The following is a 25248-nucleotide window of genomic DNA, read 5'->3' as shown; positions in this document are numbered from 1 at the left end:
ACACATATTACTATTTGAAAACGTGTTTAAGCTTGAGAAGAAAAAATACATTTTTTGGATAAAGATTTCATTCATTGGAAGACGAGAAACATTTCCTTTTGTAGCATGCAAGCAGACGACAAATGAGGGAAGTAAACTTCCGGGGAGTTCCCCGCTTGCCGATTGGATGCTCTCTCCGCCCCATTCTCACAAATTTTGCATACTGCCACTTTGTGACATTGCAGCAATCGAACAGAATGCGTATCGAACAAAGATATCCGATCGCGCCCCTGTTTTTCTCTCTGTCGCCCTCTGTGTGCGCTGTTAACCATTTAATATTAATGATGTTGTTCAACGTGACAAGGCATTCCTCTGAACTAGAGACTGCAGGGACAGATTATGAGCACACAGTAATTGTAAGAATTACTGAAATAATGAGCATATCAATTGAAGATAAATCTGATTGCCTTCTTTTAGAGGCACTCTAGTTTTATGTTAAAAGAATGGCAAGATTTCGATGTGCTTTAACCCTTTCGCTGTCGGACCTCTCTGGCCGTGACGCACCCCCAGTGTCGGCTTGGTTGCAAGGAACGAGCATAACAGGGAATAAACATAGCAATTTATTTTTGATTATGATTGGTATACAAATAACGTAGTCAATGGAATATGCACATTTCAGTCTTTTGCAGCTGTTGTTAGTAAACATCATCATCGTCATCAGCCTGACGATAACCGTTCAACATCCGAATCTGACGATGTGGAACTCACCTCTTCCTTGCATGAGACGCTGTCCGAGTCCGAATCCGAGCTCGGCTTGTATTCTGAATCGGAAGGGCCACCGCTCCAATGAGCAGACGAAGGTCCCGCGCGCTTAGCCATCCGAAAGTAACCGTGCGCAGGGAGTATGCGCTTTCAGTCGCCCGCACAACGGAGAGAAATGGGACGTTGTGTGATCAAGAAGACAGAGGGAGATGGAAAAAGGCTAAAACAAAGTTCGAGGGGCTTTACGTTTGCTGCTGCAAGTCGGAAGCGAGGGTGCGGCGAGAGAGCGAAAGCAGCAATCGAGTCATGTGTTGGTCTCTTTTCGGAGAGGCAAGGGCGCGTCCCCCTGAACTTGACGCGCTGTAGCAGACACACCAACAGAAGAAAAATAAAACCTTCAAACCAGTTGAGATGGCAGAACAACCCTTGGACCCATAACCACATGCATGCGACGCATGATCCAGCGAACGCGCCACCCAGCAAAGAGAGAGGGGCGAGTGGCAGTCGCTCCGTACTCTTCAATACATGCACCAACACAATGTGGGACGAAAATACGAATTTGTTGAAAGATTCAACAGATGGCGCGGCCAGTCCAGGAGTGCCAGCTTTGCGCTCAGGCACGAAATTTTTTGAACGCACGATAGAGAACGTACCGGTACATCCGTGACAGCGAAAGGGTTAAGGACTGATCAAAATTAATCTGAAGCCCTCTAGTGTACTTCTTTTTTACTCAGAGCTTGTGTACTCTTTGATGCAAAGCCTTATCAAGACGAAATAAGGGGAACACCGGCCAAGAAAAAAATGCGAACAAGGCTCCCATGTGGCAACCGAAATGTCTTTTAATTTCTCACTAAAAATTTTTTTCTTGGTCGGTGTTTCCTTTTTTTTGTCATGCCTCTTCCCAACCAGACAGGATTCCGTAAAACCCTGGATTTCAAAACGTTATCAAGGTTGGAAGAAATTGTAACTTAACTTTGATTGGGTGTTTTATTGACCATTACATACCATGAAACCAAGTCTATGGGCAATCAGCGCTGAAACTTCACGTGCCAGCAGCAGCACCATAACACACATCCTACCAGGCGTAGTAAATAGTACTTTTGGGTTGCACATGCTGTGATTTCACATTAGCAAATTCACCGTTCATCTTTAAGCACTTGTCCAGCTTGTGACCTGGTGTGGTACTGGTGTGCTAGAATGTAGGAGTGCATACGCTCCTTGCAATGTGCACAGCTGTGGACAGAGCTTGGCTGGACACAACAGGCTAAAGCAAACATAATAAGTTCAAAATGTGCCATTTTCGTGGCCTCCCTACCAGACGGTGGCAGCATATTTCAGTTGCATACTCAAAGTCCTGTGGCAGCTCCTGGCCAGTGCTGGTTCCCCACTGCCAAGCTTCTTATGATTTCCAGTTTTCTTGGTCATTTTTACATACTGGGCTTATTGTACTTGGCTTCCTGGCTGCAGGTTTTGTTTATGTGCTTGTGGTGACTACAACCATAGAAAATAGCTCCATGCCAAGGTTGTAATTGCATCTTGTGATTTATGGTATGTGATGGTACTGATATGTGTATGCAAAATATACTGATGGTACTGATATGTGTATACGGATGTGTATGCAAAAATGGACACAAGAAGAACAAAATGGGCAACAGAAAATGTTCCTTTTGCTCTGTTTCTAACCTGCAAAGAGGCATGCTAATCAAAGTTGTGATCTTAAAAATCATTAGCCCAGCAGTATATTTCACGTACTCTAGTCTAAATGTGCATCATCATCAGCCTAGTTATGTCCACTGCATAAACTGTTTAAGAGAGGAAACGAGTGGGGCCAATATTGTAATTGATATTAAGAGGAGGAAGCGGAGTTGGGCAGGCCATGCAATGTGTAGGGCAGATAACAGCTGGTATTATTAAAAGTTACAGAATTGGTACCAAGAGAAGGGAAAGTTTAGTCAAAGACGGCAGAGAGCTAACTCGTGTGCAGAATTCAAGAAACTTGCAGGCATCAAGTTCTTCTTGTATTGGCACTGTTAGTGACTTGGAACTGGTATGGGTCAATTTTTGTCTATCATTTAGAAAGATGATCTTGGGTGTTTGTTATCGTTCTCCATCTAGCAGCAATAATTTTGCTAATGACCTTCATTATGCTAATAATTCAATCCGAGTATGTTATCTAAATGTTCCTACAGTACTGACTGGTGATATTAATTACGCAAACATTGTTTTGCCAACTGTTTTTTCATGCTCAAGTTTGTTTTCTACAGAGCGCAGCAAGTTTTTGAGCCTGTGTTATGATTTAAACTTCAGACAAGTTGTTACCCAATCAACCCACATAACATCACCTACTTCGAGTGTGTTAGACTTTTTGCTTGCTACAGCACCTGATATTATGTAGCTCTGTTGATTACCTTCCGGATCTGAGTGACGATGCCCTTCTTTATTTCACGCTGAATGTGCCAGTTAAGCATCATAGAAATCATACGGAACATATCCGAGATTATAGAGCTGCTGACTTTGACACTATTAATTGCAAGTTATTTGTATTCATGAATGAAATCTTGCTGAACACCAAGTAGAAGTCGTTAAAGACAAAGTTGCGTCACTCACAAAAGCTCTTTCTCTAGGTCCTATTCTCTTTCTCATTTTCATTAATGACTTGCCCACAAACATAATGTCTTCTATCACTAATTTCCCCAATGACTGTCATCTATAGACAAATTAACGGTAACTTGAATTTAGTTATACTGTAGTCAGTCTGATATTAATTGGGTTTATGAGTGGTGCCAGTTATGAAACATGAAATTGAACATTAACAAATGCAAATATGTGCATGTTTGTTGACGACCTATTAATCACCCAACATTAACAACACTGATTTGGAATCTGTACTCGTACAAGTACCTTGGCGTGCACAACTCGTATAAGTTATGGAGGAAGGGGATCCTACGGGCCCGATTTGGTAAAAGCATCACACGCGTAATGCGAAGACGAAGACGGGTATCCCACCTGCGGCCAGTTATTTTTTAATTCCACTTTCATTTCCATTATTTTATCATTTCGTCATTAGTGAGTACAAGTAATTTCTCCTATGTTGTTCTTAGTGTCTCTGTTTGCTGACTTCTTATGATATTATTGAAAAAAACTCGCATTGATTGCATAACTAGCAATGCCAGTCGCATGTTTGGTTACCCTCACACAAATATTTCTCAGGCCCCTGTATCTCTCAAGTTGCACCTTTATAAAACATTAGTGCAAACTAAACTAGAATATGCAGCAGCTATATGGGATCCTGGTCTTGAATCACTCATAGCTGACTTAGAGGCGATACAAAATCGTGCATCATGTTCCATTTTTCCGACTATAATCACACTGTTAGTGTTGCAGATATGAAAGTCACACTTTCCATACCCTAGCCTTTCTCATCGTCAAAAAGTTTCCCGCCTTTGTTTATTTTATAAGATTTATCCTAACAATTCAGTCCTTAAGGATAGGCTACTACTAATAAAACCGTCCTACAGTTCCACATGCATTGATCACCATCATAAAGTAGATATTCCATGTTCAAACACTAAATGTTACCATGACTCATTTATTCCCACTACATTTTCCTGTTGGAATCGTCTTCCGCACAATGTTGTGACCATTAGAGATATTAATGCTTTTCGAAGTGCTACTACGAATCTTCTTTGTCAAAAACTACCTAACTGTTGCACCATTCCAGTTATGATTGTCAATTGTATTGTTTCTGTTGTTGCTGCTGTTGTATTGCATTTATTAACATTGTGCCCACTCCCCTCTTTGATGCCCTAGGGCATTGAGGGTAATTGAATGAATGAATAAATAAATAAATAAATAAATAAATAAATAAATAAATAAATGAATGAATGAGGTAGGGGCCAGCTGGTGCACAACAAGTAATTGGAGATCGCTGGGAGATGCCTTAGTACTGCAGTTGACTAAATATGCATACATCTATGCATCTTAATGCTGTTGTAGCAACCAAGTAATCTTAAACTTCCTTCTTTCTTCTTCACGATACTTTTGCACCAAGGGGACAGGCTGTAATAATTCTTATACTGATGGTCATAGTGTCACAGTAGTAGCTTCCACTTACAAGCTGACTGCTCTAAGCACTCATTCATACTGCAGCGACTGACACTGTGTACTCTTGGCTGAGGTGCAGCTGACGCATTTGGCACACTCATTGCACCCTTGCGCATAGTGATAGAGAAGGTGCTGTCTCTGCACCAGCTATACTGCCAGACATGATGGCATCATGTGCCATCTGACGCCAGCAAGGTGAATGGTCCTGCGCTGGCAAGCATTAAGGAGCTATTCCTGCCTTTGTAAACTGGTTCTGAGAGAACTGAATGTGTCAGAGTGTAAACAAATTTTAAAAAGATGCACATGTTTATGATGGGATGGGTTTTTCCAAACCTAACCCTGATCAGCTACCATGGGCACCATAGCTTCCCAAAGCACATGTGCACCTTACGGACCTTCATGGCACTCAGGTGCAAAACACAACATGCACGTGCAGCAATAACAAAAGAAACATAATGGCTTTTTTGGGAGGGAGGGAGTTTACTACTAGGACACGCTGGCTTTCGAAATATTTAGTTCTTAGACACAAAAGGCAATGCATGCAAAAGGCAGGCAAACAATATGCTGAGGCATTAACCTTGGTTTCGTGCTGTGGCCTCTGGCATTCATTGTTGCGAAGTTGAAGTCTTTCTTATGGAAGCATTTGGTTCCAACGAGGTTTCCTCATGGTCACATTCTCTCAGACCTACATGTGCACGTGGGCAGTCCCTTTCAAGATCCCCTCAGCTCTAGGTTGGGCCCTTGTTACAGTCAAGAGGGTGCAGGGCCATTCTGCCTTTTCCCTCAATAATAATAGAAGCCTAAAAATTTTTATCAAAGTTATTTAGTAGCAGATAATGTTTGCAATTAAGCGAACATAATTTTCTTTTGTTTCAGCTGCTGATTTGAAAGAGATAGATCTGCACACTCTACATCTGTTTTTGCATGTGGCTGTTTTCAAATTCAGCTTATATTTCATCTTGTTGCTCCGAGTACTGCTGTGTTTCTCCTCTTGGCATGCTATCTTGTCATATGTCTTTTTGCCTTCTCTTTCTTTTTCCCCAGACCAAAGACACGGATGTTTTTGTGTGCGAAGAAAAAACAGAATCGGGGGAAGTCACTGATGCCCATCCATATTTTGGGCTCATCCTGACGGTAAGGGTCCATCCATGACTTTCAGGATGGAAATGCTTGCACGTGTAGTCAACGAGGTTTTATCTTTGTTCTGAGAAAACCTCATTGAAGCATGGTGAGCGTGTGCCAGAAAGTGTCTTTCCCCACCGATCAGATAAAGGAAAACTGTCCAACTGTTTCAGTCCAGAATTGTACGGTTAACCGTTTTGATTTAGAGACTGGCCCTGTGCCGACTGAGCCATGCACTCATTACCATCACCTTGTGCTTACAGGAGCTAACCCTGCTGGCATTGTATCATTTTGTATCAGTTTGTAACATTCATTGTCCTGGGCATTTTGGTCACGTGCAGGAAACAACATGACTACAACTGGTGTAGTTTTTTTTTGCAGTTGTGTGCGCACTCGCGATCCATGCACTTTGAACGGTGGTTTCTACTGGCATAGTATGCATGCTTGCTGCTCATGATGTCAGTACAGGAGCAACATTTGAGGTGCAGGCATCTCTTGAAGCTGTCTTTGAACAATGTGACTTGACCTTCTGGTCTGCCCTTGGAACAGTAGGTATCACATTAAAGGGAGAGCAGAAAATGTTGTTCTGGAATTCGCGTGTTAGAATTTGCTATCAGGTTCACTGTAAAAGGGCTTATTGTGTGTGCTATTGGGGTGCCAGAAGAAAGGTGGCCATGTTTGGCATGTCAGGGAGATGATTGGGCTGCGTGTTCCCCACACGCCCCTCAGGTAGAAAATGCACGATTCAGACAGTGAGTACTCAAAGGAAGCAGTCACAAAACTTGATGCAGCATTGGCAACACACTTATAGCTATTTGAAAGGGACACTAATGAGAAACACTAAAATCTGTTTAGACTGTTTAATTTTCTTTCAAAACTGTATTCTCGCTAATTTTGTGGTGTTGATTATTAGAAGAGAAAATGAAGTTCAATGTTAAATTTTTTGTATTTCACACTGAAACCTCAGCGCTGGCACGCCAATGTGATTTCATAGATTTTAAATTATTTTTTTCGTATTTGAGCCGTTGTGGCTCAGTAAAAGTTCTTGAAACTTCCCAAGTTCGTTGCTTGGCAGCTTTAGAATACAATGTACTCTCAGGGTGTCTACCAACCGGGAATTCTCAGGAATATTGAGTAATCTGAAAAAACTCAGGGCGAACTCTGGGAACTTGTGCCTCTATCAGGGAAAATTATCTGTAATCTTATTGAAAGGGTCGAAAGTCGCGGTAATGCTGGCTCGAGTAACAGACAGCAATCGTAATGAATCGTCCTTGACGTCCTTTCATCGGCTGGAGGAGTTGCCAGTGTACAGTCAACGACCGACTTTCCTGATTCCTGATAATTTGGACGACTTCGTGGCACCACCACGTACCTCATAGAGTCAATGGATCAAAACGTCTGAAATTTTGGACACAAGAACTCTTCACCGTTCGATTTTCCGGACGTTTTGCCGTGACCGCAAGTCCGAAACGGCATTAATCAGAGCCACCACCGCTGCCATCGTGATTACCTCGCCGCCTCGGACCGACGCTATCGCAAGCAGATCCGCTGGCAGCCGTATCCACCACTGTGGCAACGCTAGGCCTACCTGCTTCGACGTTTGCTATGAAGCTTCTTGCCTTTAGGTGCCGTGTTCTTTATTGAAAGAATTCGCAGGTGTCAGCAATGGCACGGACTCCGCGTTTGTGGTCCTCACGATTGGCTTAGAAGCTTGGAAAGCACGTAGCGTTGCATAACGCCGGTTCCCGAAAGTCAGCTTCGCCTCTGTACAGAAGTGTTACTTGGTGAAGCATACACAAAAGTATTGCAGTGAAGCATAACAAGCGTGGGAAGGGGTGATTTCCACGGGACACAGTATGCATTCCTTAATTATACACGCGTGCACCCGGTATTTCCTGTCGCAGTACGAGCACCGGTATGCCTAATACGTGTACAGACAGGCCTTCAGAGCGTTTTCAAATGTGCCTGTGGTGGTTTGAGCCCTTCAGAGCAGTAAATGACATGCATTTATTTTTTCCAACTGGCCGATTTTTCGGACGTTTTCGCGGCCCCTAGGGAGTCCGAAAAATCGGACGTTGACTGTACAACTAAGAGGACGCTTCAAATGGTCTGTGGAGTGAACGTACGGCGGAAGGACAACAATAACAGAAGGGACCTACGCATTGAGGAATCAACGGGAAAGGAAGCGTGCTGCCGCCGTTTTGAAGGAGCTTGAGCTCAAAAAACAAAGTGTTGGCCAATGCCGAGATGCAGGTGTCTCTCATCCAAACCAAAATAAACTCTTTAAAGCTGTGAAACACAACACTGAGCCGTCGTGCGCGGGCTGAGAGTATGTCAGGACAGTTGAGGTTGACTTACGAGCTGTTGAGAGAGAATCTCAATTGTGACAAAGTTCGGGCCTCATACCACTGAGCTTGCTATCAGTTGATAGAAATAGCTCATATTCGAAAATATTTGCTTCTGTATGCATCTCCTCTTCATTCGTATTTAAGAATGTCCAACTCGATCTGCAGTTCTTTTTGAAGACATTTTATTTGCTGGGCATTTTACCAACTCCTCCCTTCTATTCTCTTTTTGAATAACATAAACACTACTCCTTAGTATTCAAATTGGATTAAGTCGTTTTTTTTTTAATTTTTCATATGCTTACTAGACAGTGACAGCATCAGGTGATATGGTTTCAGCCCCTCTAAAAAACGTAGTTCTGCATCACTCAGGGAATTTTGCCAAGGCACTCAGGGAAAAAAAAACTCGGGGAATTAGGAAATTTCAACTTGGTAGACACCCTGAGTCTATTTTTACTGAAAAAAAAGCTAGACCTAAAGAAACGCCGTCAAAATCGATGACATCACACCGAGCTGATGCGGGAACTTCAAAGAAGCGTCACCACCTGTTTTGTTCTTGTGACATTTCTTGCTTGCCAAACCTCTTCTCATGGTAAGAGTGTCTTTTTTTTGTATTTTACACTAATAAAGCTGTATTAGTAAGTTATGCTTTCTTACCCACCGTGGTTGCTCAGTGGCTATGGTGTTGGGCTGCTGAGCACGAGGTCGTGGGATCGAATTCCGGCATTTCGATGGGGGCGAAATGCGAAAACACCCGTGTACTTAGATTTAGATGCACGTTAAAGAACCCCACGTGGTCAAAATTTCCGGAGTCCTCCGCTACGGCGTGCCTCATAATCAGAAAGTGGTTTTGGGCACGTAAAGCCCCATAATATTTTAGTTATGCTTTTGTAGCAGTAAAACTGCCACTCTTGCCATCGGATGTTGTTTGATAAGCCAGGAGTAGTTACAGAAATTAATAACAGGTAGTAACACCGCCCTTAAGGGTCCCTGAAACGGTTCGGACAAATCTTATAGACATGTAGTGTACAGCTACAGTTAATCATTTGCACCATAATTTGTGTGAAGCATCTCATATTTAGAGAGCTAAGGAGGATTACAAGTTACCCTCCTCCATAGCCATGCATTTTCTCCTCAACTCGTCTTCCGAGTGATAGGGGCCAAGCTCCACCTTCACTCGCTCTGCGTTATGATGCCACGTCATGTCGTCTACTTCTGGTTGTCTAGGAGCAAACGCACGAAGTCTCTCCATCCTCTCCGCCAGGCAATTGGTAGTCGACACTAAGCGAGAGCTGTCGAGCTAGTAGCGAGCAGCGAAGCGTTGCGAGCATTCTGTCGCAGCACCGAGCATGTCTGGTATTCCGGTAACCACAGGCAAGATGGGCATTTCAGTGGATGGTTGGAGGCATAAACTCAAGCTGACAAAGGAGCTTTAGTGTAGACTTACGTGAGCGGCCTGATCGGTCTGCATGGTCCAGTCACCTGGTGGCGTAGAGCTTAAGCAGCTAAGCAAAGAGCTAATATTCCTCTAACCATGTGTAAAACATTTCAAACATTTACCAAAACAATGTGTTCGTGATTATGCTCCTGATAAAAATATACACCTACAGCAAAGTAGAATACACTTCATTGCATCTGCTGTGTTTGGTTGAGCTCTTGCCACCAGATGGCTGCACCGTGTAAACCATTCACGTTTCAACACGGGAGCAAGTTGTAACACAAGCAGACAACACTTGCTTTGTACCGGAAGTGCTTAAGTGTAGTGAGAAATTGTCCTTGGACATTCTCTTTCAGTTACTTTCTTTTTATAGAAACAAATTAACTAACATTCCAACTATTAGGAACAACATTTGTTCACCATAAAGTTAGAAAAATTATCAATGAGGTGCCCTGGGCAGCCAATCGGATAGCACGCCCTACTGTCGTCGTTAGGGCAACTTGCGTTAAATGGTCAGGGGTGGCTGAAAATTCAGCCAAGTGACATGCTGCGATCGGTAGCGATGTGCATTTTTAAAACCTTATAATAAATTACAGGCTTTACGCGGAGCACTTAGATGCGTCAATTAATGATCAGGAGGACCTACCCTAACGACTCGGTACATTTGTACAAAATCTTCAAAATCGTTTCAGGTTCCCTTTAATTTTTTGCACCAACTTGCTGTAATGTCACAAGTTTTCCCAGTGTCCACTTTTGTCTAGTTAATTGGTCATTGGTAAAGAAGGACTCCACTGTGTTTTGGAGCTATGAAATACTCAACCTAGCAAGTTTCAAGTGCTCTTCGTGAGCCAGAATGAAGCAAATGCAAGAAAATGCATTGAAATCTGCAATGTCACATAGACGGGGTGGCGCTGATGTTTTGGCACAAAGATAAAGAATGAAAGAGCATAACCTTCATTTATTGCCCTATAATTAATCTTTTTCCCCATAAAATGAATAAAAACAGCTTGCTAACATTTTGCCAGTCAAGACTGATTTAGTGTAGCGCTTCATTGAGTCTCACTCATCATTACGAGAAAATGGCCATTTTTCAGGGGTCCAAGAAGAAAATTTTTTGTTGCCACAAACAGCACTTTAACATATAATACGGCTTTATAAATTTAGAAAACTAATTGGTGCTTTCAAATTCACAAGTTGCAAGACAGACAGACAGACAGACAACGAACTAATACATTTTTAATAAATTCAGAATATGCATTTCACAGATGTGTGCTCCAAGAACAGTTTTGTAAAATAATAATTATAATGACTGGCACACAACTGTTCTTTAGGTACAAAAGACAGAAAGGTTAGCCTTGCCAGTGCTCGTTCCATGCAATGAAGCTGTTTCTCTAACTCGTGAGGCAAAGGTAGAAAATCCATTTCTGGCACCAAATGTTTGTTTTTTTGTTCGATTTTGCACTCGTATATCTTAGCTTACAGTTTCGATTCTTTTGCATCTTCCTGGGATGGTGTTGAACTTCTGGTACTGGTTTGAAAGCTTGCGATTTTACCCTCGAATCCCAGCAACTGCCAGATGGGCCCAGTTCTGAACTGGCCAAAGTTGGCACTTCTCTAAAACTGCAACTGTTCTAGACATTCGGAAAATGCCCTGTTCTGCATGTTCGACGTGTAGCAGACCTTTCAAGCTGCGCTTGAGGGAAATAAAACCGCTCAGACGTAAAACGTAAACTTATCGGCAGATGGCTGCTCACTATTTCTTCTAATGATCACCCATCAGCACTGCAAATAACACATCTTTGTTAGGAAACAACTCTTTGTTTCCTATCACTAGGAACATGGTGTTTGCCAGAAAGCACACATCGGCCAGGGGGAAGCCACTCCCTGCTTTGGAGTAACGTGATACGCCGTCTGTGCTTACCAGGGTCCCACTCCCGTGCGATGAGCAGGCGCTGAGCAGTGCGTCTTTTCTTCTTGGACAGCTTAACGACGTCAGTCACAGGACGGTGTTGTTTGGTTCTCTTGAACTCTACATTTTCTTTAATTGCATATATATATATGCATGCAGGATTGTAAGTGTAACGATGTAATTATGTGCTCTCACTTGCTGCTGGTGCTGGGACTCAAAAAGTTAAATGTTTATGGGATGTAATAATGAGGCGCACACTTTATTTTTTCAGGTGTAACGAAAAAGAACCACATGAATTTTCGAGAAAATGTGCACACCTCAGTTTACCAAAAGTTGCATAAAATATCATTGGTTTGCCACAGAAACAAAGCCAAAACTGATTCTGAAAAGCCCTTTTCCTGGGCTACCTTCTGAATAGCATCATATATCTGAGAAACGGTTTCAATGTGCTGAAATGGGTGATCAATTGGAATAGTTACGGTAATGAAAGAGTACAACTTGGTCCTGCATCCAGCTACAGGGCAGCTTCCCAGCACTCTGGACAGTCACTCTGAAAGCACACCTTTTCTTTCAGGATTTAGAAAAGATTGGACCCAACTATGAGAGCCTTGTTCGGGGCAGCCAGGGTCGCAATGTGGATTCACAAGTTTCTTCAGGCAAGCGTTTGAGCCTTCTCATCACTGTTAAAATCTATTGTGAACTTGCTGTTTTTGGGAAATAAATGCACTGTTTTCTCTATCCTCTTTGTTGCATTTCATGCACTCTGTGCAACTATCATCTCTGTAGACTGCAGTTTTTGCACTGAGAAATAGTGCATGCTTTATATGGTGGTTTACTCCTTGTTTAGCTGTCTTTAGAGCCCCATGTAGTCGTAATTAACCCAGAGCCCTCCACTATAGCGTCTCTCATAACCTACTTTGCAGTTTCGGGACGTTAACCCAAAATTTAATTTAATGATGGATAAGCCGTGGCAAGCTCATGTCAGTCAGTATCAATGGACCCGAGGTGAAATGGGTGGGGAAGAAGCCTGACTGGACTGGTGGTGGCTCCCTGCGCTATTCTAAAAACAAATCTAAATGTGATATGTTCCCAGTGGAGTTGCACATGGCTAACTGATCTGTGGCTTCCTATCCAATTCTCAATGGTGTGCAATGGCTTGAGTGTTTATAGTGTTGGTCTTTCTATTTATGTAGAACCACTATGGGAAAATGTAGTTGGGTGCCAATAGTTGATGTGACAGCGATTTCATGTGAGGGCTTCTATGAACTGAGCCACTATTCTTGTTTCCTGCTTTATATTTGTCTTTTGGCAGTAATACCACTAATTGAATGTTGTTGCTGTTGCCTGTCATTGCACATCCATTCTGTCTTTCTTCTTCTTCTTCTTCATCTTCTGTACTAATTTAGGCTGAAATGTTTGCACCATGTGATAATCTGATTCAATTCCTTTGGACCAATTTACCTGGTTATCTTGCTTTCTTCTTTTCAACCAATTAATTTAGTTTGTTAATAACTGTGATAAAATTCTCTGGCCTCCTTGTTAAAAGAAATATAATTTCTGAATTTTATCATGATGTCTTTTTCTTCTTCCAGGCAATCCTGTTCCTGGTAAAGGTAGAGGCACCAAACGGAAGCTGCCAGGGGAGAGTCAGACTGCAACCTCGGGAAAGAAGAATAAAAGGTAGGGTGGCTGGAATTTTAACAATTCATGAACTCAAGCATTTGTGTGGCAGGGTTGCCCTAATTGTAATAGCAGCTTCAATATTACCTTGGATGTGGGGGTAATGTGTTTTGTTGTTGGATACTCTAATGCACTTCCAGAGGGTGCTGCTCACTTTGCTGTTGCCATGTAGCTACGGCTTCTTTGTGCCTAAAACTTGGTCTTAGGGCATCTGTTATTAATGTGAGTGAGTCTGAGAGGTACTTGATAACATGGAATGGTCTCATCCGGCAGCGCCATAAAACATTTTACCTCTTGGGACCTCTTGTTGTTGAGATTGCTGTGTTGTTTTCCCAAGAAACTACATTGAGATATAAGTGTGTGATGTAACTCCAGACATTTGCCATGCACCTAGAGCAGTGTTTCCTATAGTGGCTTCTGAAAAACCCAAGTGTTCCATGGTGGGCATTTGTTGGGTTCCATGAATCTGTGAATCCACACATTTAAAAATTAAATAGAGCAGTGCACAGGCCGCTGCTGTTTGTTATAACACAATATGGATGAAAAGGCCGGCACTTTTTACTTTTGCCTAGGCAGTAAGCACTGGAACTGTCTGGAATAGAGCAGTTAACTTGCAACTGACCCTGAACGTCAATGAGCTACACATGGACTCAGTGCATATCAGAAAGTATCCACACCCTTTGCACTGATGTATGCAGTGTGCGCAGTTTTGATTCTGCATGACAGATCTTGAGTAACACTTTGATCTATGGACTGTGAATATTCACTGGGTGACTGGATCTGGGCGCCTTCATGTGCTCAGTCTGCTTGGGGCATGCCAGGCTGAAATCTCTGTCGACCTCTGATTTAGAACATTTGCTGGTGATTCCCGTGCCTTACATCCTGGTGTGATGTGCTTAGAGTGTATACCCCTCATTTTTTTTCCGTTAATGTTTATGCTCTAAGTTTTGTGCTTGCATGACAGATCTTCATGTGATGGGGCTGTATCACTTGTCATATTGATCAGATATTTTGAAAGCTGTTGATGACTGTTTTCTAACCTTCTGGTAGGCTGCATTGGTGTCTTCTTTTGTCTGTTTGATTAGTTGAGTCTGTTGAGTTTCTGCAGCACCCATTCCTGTGTGGAACATCAGTCAGTAAAGCTGTTGTTTCATATGGCTACAGCCGCAAAAGTAACGACAAACAATGGCTATTGGGTGTAAAAGCATTTCAAGCATCTTTTATCTACAATCATGGTTGCCAGAGTGCACCTACCCTTTTCCAAAAATGATGTATGGGGGGGTGGGTGAATGCCAGGGATGGTGCAGAAGTAATATTTAATGTTTGCAATTGTTGAGGCCTTATGGCTCACATTGAGATGTGTATTCTCAGACTAGGTGCGAGTTCTGGCTTTTCTATTAAATGAATCCATGCTCAATATAGTTTTGTAGCAAGCATGTACAGCCTTTTGTAATGTCTATTGAGTGTCTTCTGCATGAAATTACTAATATTGCAGCACCTTGGAAGGTAGTCCAGATAGCATGGTTGAACTGAAAGATTGTGATACCCCTCTCGTATTGAAGAGCATGCACTTAAGTTTCTTCAGTTATTTTTACTCAATCGACTATTAATGAGATACTATATATATAAATATAATTCAGATTTATCAGTTGTCATAAGTGCTCTTGATACTAGTTGCATCTGGTTTTGAAAAGCAGGCTTCAAATGTATTGGCAAAGGATGGGAGAAATTCATACAGTACACATGGTAAAAATAAGCCAGCAGACTGAAGTTCCTGTGTTACAAGGGACTTGAAGTTTTGAAGTTTTCTCGCCTGTATTGGCTCTCCAATGTTGTCCTGACATGTCAGAAATTTTAGAAAGGACTTTTCAACCACAAGGAGATTTCCGGGTGGTTAATTTGCATTACTGCAGCTTGTGTGTTTTGGCATTTGTATTTCACTGTTTCTGCTGTAGGTAGCTATGCTAATTTCAATTTATACAAATTCCATAGCTAGATTTCAGTTCATTTTAGGTGGTGAGTTGAAAACTGAACTGAACATCGGGCAAATTTAAAAGTTGCGCTTGAAGAATGCCATAGAGCACTATTAGTGTTTTTCGTTTTCTAGTTTATGGCTTTCTGGAATTGTGGGGCTCTAGGTCTAGGCCTTCTGTATCACAATTCTGCAAAGGACAAAAACATTATTTAAATTCATAATTTCTCTCATTTTATTTTCATTGTACATAAAAAAAAATTATTCGCAACAGTACTCAACAAGAATAGGCAACAGTTCGTAATTATATGTGACTTTTGAGTTTCCATGGTTAGTTACTGTTAGAACGTTCTACTGCAGTAACTGTTTTCTTTGCATGACATTGTGTGACTGTTGCTACTTTGACCATGAGAATATGGAAGATAAAAAGTTACAAACACTACGCAACCCTGGAATATTTGCTTGCCTCTCATAAGCAAGGGGCTTAATTGTTATTCATAAAGCATGACCACTGTTCTAACCATCATGCACCAGCAAAATCAGGCAAGCTTGTGCACATATAAGATAGAGAAACATTGTCTCGATACTCCATCTGCTTTTGTATTTGCCACGGGATAATTAATGAATAGTGTGTATTTATGTCTTTCATGTACAGTCAAGCGCCTATGTACGCCTCTGCAACAAAATGACCTGTATAACGGGGTAATTCTGTCCCAGTTCTATTGCGAGCTGTGCAGTGCACGACCTTTACCACGAAGTGACCTGTATAACAAATGACTTTGGAAGACCCATGCACATGGTTATAAAGGTGTTCGACTGTATTGCTGCCATCGATGGTTGGAGAAATAGTCATAGTACAGCTTCTTTCTTGAGCTATCTCTCAGCGACTATCACAACAGCAATATGTTATGCATATATGCAGTGTGTTGGCCATGGTTTATCACATTTTAATTTTAAATACCTCAAAGAATTTAACAATTTTATGTTGTCATTGTACCTTCAATGTGTGTTCATGATTGCTATTGCTGTATTATGCCTGATGGCTTTCATTTCATGTAAAACAGATATTCACGCATTACATATAGTGAGTAAAGCATTTTTGATGTTTGTTTTCTTCAAAGATAGTTGTGCAAACACTTCCATTGTTTGATTTTTCCCCCAAAATCTGCGACTGCTTGCATTGTCGTCATCTCCTTTGTACAAGTGCATGTATTCCACCCGTGCATTTTAACTTCCAGGCTTCCTGCCATGTTTTTGTGAAGAGTTTCTTTGAAAAAAAAAAAAAGCTGCTTTGCAAGTTTAAGCAGGGCCGGTTAGTGGCTGTGTTCACAGCTCTACATAGTGGTCTTACTGATTTTACTCTTCAGCGACTTGGTGATGCCCAAGCTACCACCAAATGGCTACCCCCTTGACCATCCCTACAACAAAGATGGCTACCGGTACATCCTCGCGGAGCCCGATCCTCATGCGCCGTTTCGTCAGGAGTTTGACGAAAGTACAGACTGTGCAGGGAAGCCTATTCCAGCGTGGCTCTACCGTAAACTGCAGCCATCGTCTGTGCTGTTGGCTATGCATGACAGAGGTAGGCATTTTGTTTGATGCACTTACATGCTCTATGCAGTCGTGTAATTCTTTGCTAATCTTGCGCTCAAATTGAGGGTACCTACTTCACAGGGTGGATGTAGAGTTATTCAGTATGTATAAGAGATGTACAGTTATGAGCAAAAGTCTAGAGACAACAGCATCAGGAAAAATTGGAATTTCTTCTAGCATAGCCGTGCAACCTGGAATTGTCTCAATGGATTGCATTGGTCGAGCAGGCACTGGTAGGCTGAAGCACTTAAGGGGATGTGGAACTAAAATCGTAATTTTCACCAGAAAAACATTTTTTATAATTTTGTTTGTGTTGGATTCCTGAACATATAAAGAAGCTCCTCACCAAGTTTGGTTATTATAAGTGCGATAGAAAAAAACAAGTTTTTTTCCCAGCCATGACACACGTTTCCCATCGAAAGCACCTGTGAACACCATTGTCAAGATGTTGCCCTAGAGAGAGAGAGAGGAGCTTAACGCTGAGTCACTTCACTAGTTATAAAGTGTTTTTCGCACTTTCTAGTGATGAGAGACTTTCTGTTGAGAGTATTGAAAAATTCACAAAAAAAGTAAATAATAACGAGTGAAATAAAGGTGCACTTACCACCACCGTGAGTCTGGATTGCCAGTGAAATCGAAACTGAAGCTTCGTTACCCTCCATTTTTCCTGCCGCAGGGTTTTTGTTGCTGTTGGTCATCTTCATATCACTCCAGATTTTTCTGCTAGCTCATTGTAGTCGGGAAGTGGTCGGTGCTGTGGTGGACTATGGGCCTGCCACGAAGTCTTCAATGTGGTAAAGCTTTCAGATGCGAAAAAGCATAGCAAAACAGAAGCAGTTGCTGCTGAAAAGCTTTGAGGTTAAGGCGAGGGCCTAAACTATGCAGCAGGGGCATTCATTTGAGCACTATGGCCTTATGAGTAAAATGGCATGTTTTGAAATGTTTGAATTGATTTTTCTCAGTTTGCACTTTTTCGCCCATACACACTCTTAGGAAAACTATCGTTCCAAAGCTGCAGTGATGAGTACTGTTTGCAGGTTTGTTTTTCAGCCGAATATATGCAAGGAACAAGATTATGAACATATTTAATTTCTCAATTGCTTCTGCCATGAAAAAATATAAATTTCGCAATCACAGTAACAACACCAACAAAAAAGTAACTTAGTTTTCAAGTGATGCAGTTCTGACAGAAAAAGCATAAAATATTAAGCGGCGTCTGTTATCCTATATTATAGGGCATTCAGAAGATATTTATTCAGAAAAATGTTATCTGTTTTTGTAATTTTTAAAATTGTAACTTTCCTAAGGTTACACACTCATTTGCTGAATGGGACATGCATACTCTTTTTGTCCATTCGTGCTAGGGTAATGAAATTTAGATGTTGTAATAACAACACGAAGCATCCTGCCAAATTTTTTTTTAAATCTGCAGGTTGGCTTAAAAGCTGATCTTTTAGCCCCGCATCTCCCCTTAATTTCAAGCTGCATGCCTAGGCTGCAGAAAACATTTTTTTTAACAGCATCTGTGGTTTCTAAACTTTTTTGCTTGCAACTGTACTTAAGTCTTGTTTAGCAACTTTTGTTGATGTAAACTAAGTTTTTTAAGGTGATTGTCTGTGCTTTCAGGCAGGTTATGGTGGGTTCATCATCATCGTCATCATCAGCAGCAGCAGCCTATTTTATGTCCACTGCAGGATGAAGGCCTCTCCCCGCCATCTCCAATTACCCCTGTCCCGCGCCAGCAGACTCCAACCAGCACCCACAAATTTCCTAATTTTGTCGCACCACCTAGTCTTCTGTCGTCCTCTACTGCGCTTCCCTTCTCTTGGTACCCATTCTGTCACCCTAATGGTCCAGCGGCTATATACTCTGTGCATTACATGACCTGCCTAGCGCCATTTTTTGCTTTTCATGTCAATTATAATGTTGTCTATACCTGTTTGCTCTCTGATCCAAACTGCTCTCTTTCTGTCTCTTAAAGTTATGCCTAGCATTCTTCGCTCCATCGCTCTTTGCGCAGTCCTTAACTTGTTCCAAGTTTCTTTATCAGTCTCGAAGTCTCTGCGCCATATGTCAGCACCGGTAAAATGCACTGATTGTATACCTTCCTTTTCAGTGATAACGGTAAGCTTCCAGTCAGGAGCTCACGATCTCTGTTGTATGCGATCCAACCCATTTTTATTCTCCTGTGAATTTCCTTCTCATGGTCAGGGTTCCCTGTGATTAGTTGACCTAGGTAAACATATTCCTTCACAGACTCTAGAGGCTGACTGGTGATCCTGAATTCTTGTTCCCTTGCCTGGTTATTCATCATTATCTTTGTCGTCTGCATATTAATCTTCAACCACACTCTTACACTCTCTGTTAAGGTCCTCAATCATTTGTTGTAACTCGTCTGCAGTGTTGCTGAATAGAACAGTGTCTTCGGCAAACTGAAGGTTGCCGAGATATTCACCGTCGATCCTTACTCCTAAACCTTCCCAGTTTAATAGCTTGAATGTTTATTCCAAGCTCGTAGTGAATAGCATTGGAGAGATTGTGTCTCCTTGTCTGACCCCTTTCTTTATAGGTATCTTCCTGCTTTTCTTGTGTAGATTTCCAAGATATTTACGTAAGCATTCTGTACTCCTTGATTATGTAATTCTTCTATGACAGCTGGTATCTCTACTGAATCAAATGCTTTTTTGCAATCTATGAAAGCCATATAGAGAGGCTTATTGTACTCTGCGGATTTCTCGATAACCTGATTAATGACATGGATGTGATCCATTATAGATAATCCCTTCCTGAAGCCCACCTGTTCCCTTGGTTGACTAAAGTCCAGTGTTGCCCTTATCCTATTGGAGATTATTTTGGTAAATGATTTGTATAATACTGGGAGCAAGCTAATGGGCCTATAATTTTTCAGTTCTTTATAGTCTCCCTTTTTGTGGATTGGTATAATGCTTGCATTCTTCCAGTTTTCTGGGACCCTTGCAGCTCATAGACACTTCGTACTGAGAGGTGCCAGTTTTCCAAGCATTATGTCTGCTCCATCTTTGATTAAATCGACTGTTATTCCATCTTCTCCTGCCGCTTTTCTCCGTTTCATGTATTGCAAGGTCCTTCTCACCTCATCTCATGGTGGGTTAGTCGAATCTAAAAGCATTTCTTGTCTTCATGATAATCTGAATTCTTAGTACTAGTGACCCTCTGCAGGGGCACTCAGTGGCTGCAACATTGTGCCTCTTAGTACAAGGTTGTGAGTTCAGTTTCTGGCTGCAGCAGCTGCATTCTGATAGGGGCAGAATGCAAGTGTGTTTTTGTGCAGAGCTTCTGGTTTGCAGGTGGTCAGAAGTAATGGAGAGCCCTCTACTACTGCACCTTTCATGCGTTAAATCCATTATTCAATAAGAAAGTCTTATCACTAGTCCTGGGGATAAAGAGTTGCATTTATTAGCTAAAATTCTCCACAGTTTTCTTATATACTGTGCAAACAGCAGCATCATTTTTGCATGTTTGCATGTTGCAAGATGCACAGCAGTGATCACATATTCAGCATTCTCAACCAGCAGATGTGACTAGCAAAACCACAGAAAAATAGCTTAACTACAGAAAAATAGCTTAACATTTTCCCTACCATGGGGGAAAATACGTGTTTTTTATAGGTTACACCAGAACTTTTTTTTTTTCTGATGGAACTACTGCACTGAATATTTTATGTAATACATGAACAAAAAAGGCAGAATGAATGCACTTTTCACGCATAAAAGTTTTATTAACGAGATATATGTCATAAAAAAGATATAAATTGCTAGAATCAAGATTGTGGGATAAAATCGAACAATGTTTGTAAAGACATGCTTGTATCTACTATGATTACAAAGATGGCGCCGAATAAAACAACACACGAAGAAAGGAGACACGAGACAAGCACGTGATCAAGCACAAGCGCCTACGTGCTTGTCTCGTGTCTCCTTTCTTCGTGTGTTGTTTTATTCGGCGCCGTCTTTGTAATCATGCTTAACCAGCTAGCCCACCAGCACATGCTCAGTGACTTGTATCTACTAAGAAAAATATGTAACAAGAATTATGGAGAGGTACAAAACATATTGCCATCTAATAGACACTGTCTCCGAAAAAAATCAAAATTTTTAATTGAACAGGTATTCCACTACAAAAATTTAACTGCTAGCACTACAGTTGGGCCTCAGAGTCTAAGTCATATGAAAAGGCAGCATCCTCAGACTGGCTGCTACTCGATCCATCAATAAAATGAGCCGCAGATGCAGTGGAATCACAAGATCTGCAATCTTTCGAAGTGCAGCGCTGCTTCCGGAGGCAGCCATTTTTGCTTCCTGCTTTGACGATCACGAAAATTCGGAGTGCATTAAAAAATTACTGCCTCTCCGGAAAAGAACAAACTGCTTAGAAAACAAAAATATAGTTCTCCATCACATCCGATGGCGATAAAGTATGTCCATGAGCGGTGCGAAAGGCCTCGAAAGCAACGTTTCAAACATTCAATAGCGGGCGGCAATTTTTGCTTTCTACTTTGACGATTGCGAAATGTCAAAGCGAGCTCAAAGATCACCGCCTGGTGGGAAAAAAGCAAACTGCTTAGAAAATAAAAATATCATTCTCCTCCTTTACGTGCGATAGCGCAATGTGTCTGTGAGCGGCATGGAAAGTATTGAAAGTGGCGTTTCAAACTATCGTCAGCAGGCTAACGATGCACAGTGGATGTGGTACGAAAAGAGTTAAGATGAGTGTGTCTGTTTCATACTCTAGCCATTTTTACTGCACACTGCCTTTGTTAGTGATTGATTGATTTGTGAGATTTAATGTCCCAAAGCAACACTGGGGCTACGAGTGATACCACAGTAGAGGTCTCCAAGTTAACTTAGATCGCCTTGAGTTCTTTAACAGTGGTGAAATTTAAAAACACCACTGGGTACTTTGATTTAGGTTTTTAGGATTTAGGACCCAAATCGAAGTGCATGAGTGTTCTTAAATTTCGCCGCCCTCAAAATGTGGTGACCGTGGCAGGGAATAAAACCTGTGACCTCATGCTCAGCAGCAGAGTGCCGTAGTCACTGAGTCATCGCTGCTGATGCGTTTGTTTGGTGAGACAGTCTGAAAAATTTGTGAAATTTTGGTAATTTGAGAAGGTTTTATGTTCATTTGGAGCTATTGAGCATGAATGGTGAATATAGCCATTACAAAGAAATATGTTAACTTGTTACAATAACACGCTGTTTGGTTTGCACATTAAAGATTCCCAGATGGTCAAAATTAATCTGGGGCCCCTCACTAAGTTATTGTCATCCAGGCATGGATATAACATCCCATCAATTGTTAGAACTTAGCAGTGTTATATAGAGGGCAAATATGGGAAAACACACATAGCAGCCCGTTGTCTGTAGTGAGCTCATTTGAATACATCTAGGGGTGCATGAAGGCTGTTGTGTTCAAGAGGTTGGAGCGAGCTTGCATAAGAGAAGTCAAAGGGAAGTTAGAAAGAACAAAATTGCAAGTTTTGCATTAAAAAAATTTTAATATAACCCTCATAGTGTGAAGTATTGACAGCAATAACTATGTCCAGTAAAACTCGCAGTGTTTCATGTACTAGTCTCATTGGCTGGAAACATTTAAAGTTGTGCACAAGGAACCTGCAGAAAGCTTTCCATCTGAAGTTGGGCATTTTAGTAGCCGGCCCGTCAGATGGATGGTCTTTTGGTCCACAACAGTTGGGAGCCAGAAACAAATATCTGGATGGCCCATACCTTACTGGCTGGGCTTTTGGGTCAGCTTGAGCTCTTGCTGAGGTGGGTAATGTGGAAAACTAACCACTATAAACTGTCACCTCATAAATGTTTAGAACTTTCCCTTCCTCCACTCCTTCACTGATATCAGCATGGACTGAACTGGCGCAAACGGCATAAGGTCAAGTTTTTCAAAAAGGCAAATTATTTTTAACGTTTGATTGATCATACATGTTTGTCCGTGACAATTTTGGGCTTGTTTCCACTATGTACGGCGGTGACTCTCGAACGGTTAACCAGGTCACCAATGTTTACAGCAGTATGAAAGTGCTATCAGTGTTAGTTTGCTGTTTCAAAGTGTTCCCTCTTTTGGAGAACTGGGGCTTTTGGCTCTTTGCCTTTTTGTGTTTTCTGTGTTCCAGCTTTTTTCAACTCCTTTCACCTCGGTGCTGGTTCCTGACAGTCTCGTGGGCAGTAGCATGCACTGCATTGGCAGCCTCATGAGGCATTGCTAGTCAGTAGGGCCCCTACTTAGCCTATGCCTTGGTTACGCGATTAGCTTGAGTGTCCCAGGTTTTGTACCAGCTGAAGTGGCTTCCTTTTTAAATTTTATTTTATTGTTAGCATATCTCGATGATGATCATTACTAGAGAGCTGATGCAGTGGCCCATGACAACACCTTGTAGCAACCCCACGATGGCAGCTGGAAAGTCCTTGATGTAGCTTTTGCTCTGTGTTCAACTCGTGTATGTTCAGTGTGCTGGCAGAGCACTTTGGACAATAGTTAAAGGAATGCAGTATCTTTTTTTTTCTTCATCAACATTATATGTAAGGATTGCACAAAAGGCAGACTTCACATTTTAACACCTCAAGGGATTCCAGAAGCTAATATCTTCATATAACATGTGAATTGTCATGTCTTGAAGATTGCATCAAGTTAGGCTTCGTTAGCTTTAATTGTTATAGTGATTTATGTTAACAATACCAAGACAGTAGCAGGAATCCTAAGATTTCAGGTGACTGGTGGTGGTAGCTGGTAGTTGCAACAGAGGTGGGAGCGAGGTCATTTCGTAAACCGTCATCTTCAAACTGCATCATTCATGAATGCTGGACACAGAAAGACGTAGGAAGGAGTCTGTCTTTCTTGTGTTGATGAGTATAGCAGTGCAATTTGAAGGTCATGCGTAACTTTAGTGTTTTTCCTGTAAATTTCATCCTTTGCTCCTAGTTCTGCTATGCAATGATAACACATTCTTACTTTGTTACATGTGACACAGTTTTTTATTTGGTGATTTTTACAGTCTGCTTTCCTTCTTTTTTCCTCCAGCACCCCAGTTAAAGCTGTCAGATGACCGGCTCAGCGTGACTGGGGAGAAGGGCTACTGCATGGTCAGAGCAACTCATGGTCAGTTCCTTTTTTTTTTGTTATCAGAACAAGAGTATACTCGTGCAAGGCTGCACGTCATCATCATCATTTGATAACCTTTAAAGGTCGCTGTTGGGGTAGTACATGAGGGGCAAGCATACATGAGATAAAGCCAGAAACATTCATGTGATATGAATAAAAAAAAATACAACGCATTTGGATACACAACTTGCACAATGCAGGTAAATACAGCCACAAAGGTGGCAACTACAACCAGTGCTAACAATGCAAGGGAAAGATACAAAGAAAATAATCTAAAATACATTAAGCAGCAAGGCCATAATTGTTTGTTAGTAATTGCCGAAACTTGGATAGGTTATGTTCCATTACTACCTATGTGGTCAGGGAAACTGTTTCATTCCTCAATAGCTATTGGCAGAAAACATTTGTTCAAAGCGTTTGTTGAACCATGAAGACGCTGCAGACTGAGGTAATTGAACAGACGGCATGAAGTACAATTTGGTGGCAAAAAAAGCATGGCGCATATACCATATTTACACGATTGTAAGTCGACCTATATTTTAAAATTTGAAAATTTGAAGGGGGGGGGGGGGGGGGCGTTGAGTTACAATCGAAACCAAAACATGGCACCACAAAAAAAGCCAGACAACGAGCTACAACGTAGTTACAATTTCATGTTTGCTCTGCGGTCCTACCCATAGCTTTCCGCTATCCCGCGCGTTTGTTCACTTTTCGGAAGGGTTTTTCAACATTTTCGAAAGTTTTACAGTGCACGCAGCACCCGTGGTGGGGTGTCGATAGTTCATGGAAGTGCCGCTGTTCCATTTGCGGTGGCACCCTCAGAACAGCGGCGCTTGCAGGGAGTATTAATAGTTCATGGAAGAGCAGACACCTCTCACATGTTTCTCTTTCCCTGTTGCTCTTTAGTTTCATGCGTTCGATTTGAATGCTGGCCACGTGCTACTTCCGTGCTTCCTCGGTCATCATGAGTGCTCCACATAGTGGTCCGAGTCCACTAAACATTCGGCGCTCGTTCACAGCAGCGTTCAAGAGAGCTGCCATCCTTTACGCTGAAGAAACAAATAACTGTGTAGCGGGCTGCAAGTTCGATGTTTCTTAACTCTTTCGTTATGGCAGAAAAGTGGCTAACTTACAGTGCTCCCAGAAAAATTTTTTCTCTTGAACAACGAAACGCATTTAACATTACTATACC

The 25248-nt window shown here is 41.7% G+C and overlaps 1 protein-coding gene across 1 annotated transcript in view; it reads left to right on the top strand.

Moving 5' to 3' along the window:
* Positions 1-25248, top strand: part of ash2 (Set1/Ash2 histone methyltransferase complex subunit ash2) — a 110152-nt gene that overhangs the window by 19581 nt on the left and 65323 nt on the right. The window contains exons 6-10 of the mRNA XM_050196301.3: positions 5890-5979; positions 12234-12315; positions 13252-13339; positions 16679-16893; positions 23976-24053. Coding sequence (XP_050052258.1) covers positions 5890-5979; positions 12234-12315; positions 13252-13339; positions 16679-16893; positions 23976-24053 — 553 coding nt within the window. The remainder of the gene's footprint in view (positions 1-5889; positions 5980-12233; positions 12316-13251; positions 13340-16678; positions 16894-23975; positions 24054-25248) is intronic.

Source organism: Dermacentor andersoni, chromosome 1 (assembly GCF_023375885.2).
Source record: "Dermacentor andersoni chromosome 1, qqDerAnde1_hic_scaffold, whole genome shotgun sequence".
In the NCBI taxonomy this organism is placed as follows: domain Eukaryota; kingdom Metazoa; phylum Arthropoda; class Arachnida; order Ixodida; family Ixodidae; genus Dermacentor; species Dermacentor andersoni.
The sequence above is the reverse complement of the archived record's forward strand: the minus strand, read 5'-3'. Positions and strand labels throughout refer to the sequence as shown.